This window comes from Cyprinus carpio, chromosome B6 (assembly GCF_018340385.1).
Source record: "Cyprinus carpio isolate SPL01 chromosome B6, ASM1834038v1, whole genome shotgun sequence".
NCBI lineage: Eukaryota > Metazoa > Chordata > Actinopteri > Cypriniformes > Cyprinidae > Cyprinus > Cyprinus carpio.
The window spans coordinates 16,903,027-16,909,026 of NC_056602.1; the positions used below are offsets into that span (position 1 = coordinate 16,903,027).

At 35.3% G+C, this 6,000-nt stretch overlaps 1 protein-coding gene across 1 annotated transcript; it reads right to left on the bottom strand.

Annotated features, from left to right (window-relative positions):
• Positions 1-1,096: 1,096 nt before the first annotated feature.
• LOC122137677 (putative claudin-24) lies at positions 1,097-3,115 on the bottom strand. The gene has a single exon (XM_042725936.1). It carries the CDS (start codon positions 2,606-2,608, stop codon positions 1,943-1,945), a length of 666 nt encoding a protein of 221 aa, XP_042581870.1. The 5' UTR covers positions 2,609-3,115; the 3' UTR covers positions 1,097-1,942.
• Positions 3,116-6,000: the final 2,885 nt, after the last annotated feature.

The window sequence follows — 6,000 nt, forward strand, 5'->3', positions numbered from 1 at the left end:
AGCATTTTTTTTTTATATTTACATATCATAACACTTTATCATTCATAAATAAAAGATTACTATAAATTGACCAGCCTTATTTTGGTTTAAGTAACGTTTATATGTACACTACCAGTCAAAAGTTTTAGAACAGTAAGATTTTTAATGTTTTTTAAAGAAGTCTCTTCTGCTCACCAAGCCTGCACTTATTTGATCCAAAGTACAGCAAAAACAGTCAAATTTTGAAATATCTTTACTATTTAAAATAACTGTTTTCTATCTGAATATATTTTAAAATGTGATTTAGTCCTGTTATTTCAAAGCTGAATTTTTAGCATCATTACTACAGTCACATGATCTTTCATAAATCATTCAAATATTCTGATTTGTTAGTGATGATAAAGACATTATAAATGTCTTTATCATCACTTTTGATCAATTTAAAGCATCATTGCTAAATAAACCTATTAATTACTGACTCCAAGCTTTTGAATGGTATCATGTATAATGTTACAAAAACTTTTTATTTCAGATAAATGCTGATATTAGGATCTTTCTATTCAACAAAGAATCCTGAAAAAAATGTACTCAACTGTTTTAAATATTGGTAATAATAATAATAATAGTAATAAATGTTTCTTGAACAGCAAATCAGCATATTAGAATGATTTCTGAAGGATCATGTGACACTGAAGAGTAATGATGCTGAAAATGTAGCTTTGAAATCACAGGAATAAATTACATTTTAAAATATATTCAAACAGAAGGCAGCTATTTTATATAGTAAAAATAAATTCACAATATTACTGCTTTTGCTGTATTTTGGATCAAATAAATGCAGGCTTGGTAAGCAGAAGAGAATTCTTTAAAAACATTAAAAATCTTACTGTTCAAAAACTTTTGTCTAGTAGAGTAGCTGTATTATTATAGACTTATAATAAAATAATAAAGCCTGACAACTGTAACTCTAGTAAAATAAAGTATAATAATAAACAATCTTAAATAAGAACACATTTCAAAGAAATCATTGCTTAAAAGTAAAATAAAAAAAAACATGATATTACTCAATGTTTTTCACTGTAAATGATACAGATTCTCCATATAGTGCATGATAAAATATGTGTAAATAAGCATCTTTTATTTCTTACTAAATTAGACAGTATTCTGGCTTAGTACAAGCTGATTTCCAGGTGCTGTTTACAAACAAAGATCTCCAAAGAATGGCTGTTTCTCAAACGGAAGGCTGCATCCTGGTAAGTCCTTCAGTCCTTCCGAGGCTTCAGTTTTACAGTCCTGCTCAGAATTTAAACGCTAGTATGAGAAAACATATTATAATAATAATTTGAAGAATACTTTATATTAAAATCTTTATATGTCCTGACTTTCTATTAATGCAGTACGTGTAATGACAAGCATCTGCAATCTTCTAGTGGTTAACACTATGCATAGTTTAGCATTATGTGATACATTTACTACAAAACAAAAGAAAAGATCATGTCTTCCTCTCGACGTGCCTGCCGAGACATGGAGAGTTGCCAGGATACATCCTTCATATTGAGAAGTACTTTTGCAGGTGGCATTGAGTACTAGATGTACAGTCTACATATGCACACAAAACAAAAAAGACCAAAATCTTATCTTTATGCTTTTCTAGTTATATATACGTATATTAAAGCATACAAAATCTGTGATCAAAATTCCACAAAATGCCAAGAAAAAAATTACTGTAGTCTTTTTTTTCAATCACTACATCTCTATTAAATCAACTGAAAAATACAAATAATCAAAAAGACTACTTAGATATTAAAGGATAAATGCATCATAATAATGCTTTACCTGTTTCAAGAGTTTGATTCATGGATACACTGAATGCAAGTATAAACATTTTCCAGAAGATATTATCCAAAAGTTTTTTTTTTCCCTGCTCCATCAACACTAATAGGCATTACACAACAAATGTACCTCAAACATACTCAGTGCGTTTTCTCGAACCATCGATAGTTCTGATCTCCTGCCTTTGACAGTGATGCACCAGATGTGGTTCACTGTCTCTTGAATCAGAGCAAGAGGCGAATAACAGCACAGCTGCCACAATGTCGAGAAGTCCTGCAGCCCAGCCGATGAACAGCGCGTCCCCAAACTCTGAACGTGGCACCACGTGAGGTACGGTCTCATCAAAGAACTTAATAACAATATCGTGAGCGACGTAGGAGACAGGAAAGAGCACAAACAATCCAGCGATGCATAAAAACACACCAGCCGCGATCTTCAAACCTCGCTTGGTCCTCCATCCCTCTTCACTCTTAAAGCAGTTGATCTGACTCATGGCAGGGATGGCGAGGAGAAGTCCAAGAAGACATGTGGCATCCGAAACGCACATCAGAATACGGGCCAGCATTAACCTGGGTTCAAGGCCTAGGATAGTATCATAGGGGCGACACTCCGTGCCAGCAACCTCCTGGATCACGCAAGCCTCCCAAAGCCCTTGTTCATAACTCTCCATGCCCATTAGTTCAGTAGAAAGTGACAACCATTGAGGCATGATGGTGGCCGCCAACGAACAAAACCAGCCGCCCATCCCGATCAGCATCCCAAGCAGTTCCAGGAACATCATGCATGGGTTTGTCATGGTTACCTTTCACTACCGTGTCCCTCTCAGGGTCCGACGGCCCTCAGGTTTGGCTGGCACCTCAAGAACCTCTTCTCGATGAGAAGGAATGAGAGAGGAATGGAGGAAAGAGCGAGAAGAACAGAGGTAGCACCTTGGATCCAGATACTGTAGAGTTCTGCTTGCAGGTTCTTCACAGTCCGTCGGTCTTCAGTAAGAGGCACTCATCATCTGAGCACAAGAGGTTGAGGAAATGTGCACATGGGGAGAGAGGGCACTCAAACTTTAGGCCCTGCCCTCTAGGATCCTTTTTAGAGAGAGAAAGAGAGCAAGAGTGAGAGAGAGAGAGATTCTTTTTATTCAGAACCTGGTCTCAGGAGGAGACCAAAGGCCACATGGGATGCCATTAAACTGTAGACAGGATGCCATTAAATTCGGATTGTTGTCATTTTCAAGGGACAAACTGATGATTTTACTACGTCATTACAGTTTGTTTGTATCTTTTCATTCGTTTTCTCTGCTATCAGCAACAGCACTTGCCGTGCTAAGTTGAGATAAGCTGTGCTAAGTGCCTGGCAGTATATTCTTTGACGCAGAGGAGAGCACGCCAAATATGTGTGGTGTACCTAACTGGGGATCTTTGATGCCTGCCTACTATAACTCCTCCGCTGTTATTTTTTAATTGGAGAAATAAAAATTTACAGTGAGTGCTATAAAGGAAAAATGTTATCTGCCTTTTGATTTTATTTTATTTTAATTTTATTATTATTTTATTTTATTTTAACTATTAAGCATGTTTTATTTTCTAATTGTTTTTCGTTCCAAATTATACTGTAAACAAAATGCTGAAGGGAGAAGTTAAAAATGAACATGAATTTGAAAATTTGACATGTTCCACAAGTATAGAAAATTTCATGATTCATTTCATTTACCCAGCATTGTTTAAGAACGAGAGCATCTTGTGATTCAATCTGACTATCTGTGCATATCAGGGTCACAACTTTACTTATTTGATGTCTTAGAAATAGTGCAGAACCTTAAACATTTCTGTTTACATCAATATTTATTTACAATGATAAATTTGGCAGACACATTTTTCTAAAGCAACTTCCACTGCGTGTTTTGCCAGTATGTGTGTTCTCTGGGAATTGAACCCACAACCTTGCATTGTTTTGTTATGCTCCACCTGTAGCTGAGCTATAAAAACATTCGAATGTTAAATTCGATTTTGAAAGACAGATTTTCAATGTAGCTTCAGACGCTACCTGTGAAACAATTCTCCAACCTTTCTGAATGGAAAGTTGAACAAGAAGCACCTTTTTTCAATTTCAAAGGAATTACAATATCACTTGCAAAAATCATTTTGATCTGTGGTATCTAACAAAAAATGTTTTCACATATTGTGCAAATAAATCAGTGCAATTAAGCATTGTGCAAGAAAACACTGTCTTTGATACTCATGTCAGTACTATCTTGCTACTCATAAAAATGAATCAGTTATTCAAGGAAAAGAATGTTACCTGAAGTGTGAGGGTATCTCATTTGGTTTGAGATCTGGCTTCTGCAGCGTGTGAAATTGTGTTGAGACAGACTTACAGAATGCCACGTATTACGCTATGAGGTTTATGAAGAAATCTGTGACGCGATACAGTGGCTCTCCACAAACACATAATTGGCTCCCAACAAACACATAATTAACATACACACACTTTTCAGACTTTGTCTGAAAATTATGTTGATTACAGTTAGTTATCAACATTTGCAGTCAGATATGTGATTTTGTGATTTTATTTAATTAAATGTCTTTTTTTTAAAAGCTTTCCTAGTCAAAGAATAGTCCTCATTCCACACCTATGATCTTTCTCTTTAGCTGAATGCAAAAGTCCATAGTCACAATTCATTTATGAAAAAGGGTACACTCTTAAAAATAAAGGTGCTTCAAAAGGTTCTTCACAGCGATGCCATAGAAAAACTATTTTTTGGTTCCACAAAGAACCATTCAGTCAAAGGTTGTTTGAAGAACCATCTGTTTCTTACCTTTTATAATCTGAAGAACCTTTTTTCGCCACAGAGAACCTTTTGTGAATCAGAAAGGTTCTTCAGATGTTAAAGGTTTCTTATGGAACCATTTAGACAAAAAGGTTCTCCTATGGCATCGTGAAGCACCTTTTTTTTTAAGAGTGTATACTAGCATCAGCATTCTTCTAAACTTCTCCTTTTGTGTTTCATAGAAGAAACAAATTGATATTTGAAACAATATGAGGGTGCTATAATTATGACTGAATTGTCATTTTTAGGTGAACTATTCCTTTAAATGTCTGCTTGAACTTGATAATGGATGTTGAGCTTATGAAAACCATAAGAGAGTTGTAAAGTTCCATCTGGTAACTAGATAGTAAAGTTTGTAGGTAAACTTTAAGTTGGCTTGAAAAAGCCTAGCCAGAAAGTTTGAAGTAGTTTTAAAAGCTTAAAGTTTGAGGGTTTTCAGTTTTAACTAATTCAAAGTAGTTTTAAAGTTTTGAAGGCAATACAATCGGTCAGAAAAACAGATAAATAAATAGACAGATAGATAAATAGATAAAAAATAGTGAACTAGCATGTTGCTAGCATGATTAGCAAGTGACTAGTATTTCGCTAACATGATTAGCACGTTACTAGGATGTTACTATCGTGTTTCCAGCATGATTACCATGTCGCTAGCATGTTGCTGGCATTATTAGCAAGTAACTAGCATGTTGCTAGCATGATTATCCAGTTACTAGCATGTCATAAGCATTGTTTCTAGCATGTTGCTAGCATGTTTAGCAAGTTACTAGCATGTTTGCTAGCATGATTAGCAAGTAAATAGCATGTTGCTATCATGTTTATAGCATGATTAGCAAATAACTAGCATGTTGCTAGCATGACTAGCATGTTGTTAGCATGATTAGTATGTTACTAGCATTTTAAGCAAGTGACTAGCATGTTTTGCCAGCATGATTAGCAAGTGATAAGCATGTTGCTATCATGTTGTTAGCATGATTAACAAGTGACTAGCATGTTTGCTAGCATGATTAGCAAGTGGCAAGCATGTTGCTAGCATTATAAATAAGTGACTAGCATGTTGATAGCATGACTAGCAAGTGACTAGCACGTCGTTAGCATGATTAACTAAGTTACTAGCATGTCATTAGCATGTTGCTAACATGATTAGCAAGTGACTAGCATGTTGTTTGCATGATTAGCAAGTGACTAGCATGTTGCTAGAATGACTAGCAAGTGACTAGCATGTCATTAGCATCATTAGCAAGTTACTAGCATGTCGTTTACATGATTCCAGCATGATTAGCAAGTGACTAGCAATTTGCTAGCATGACTAGCAAGTGACTAGCATGTTGTTAGCATGATTAACAAAGTTACTAGCATGTCATTAG

Excerpts from the sequence above, each read along its gene's own strand:
- LOC122137677 (XM_042725936.1), bottom strand. The coding sequence starts at position 2,608 with ATGACAAACCCATGCATGATGTTCCTGGAACTGCTTGGGATGCTGATC.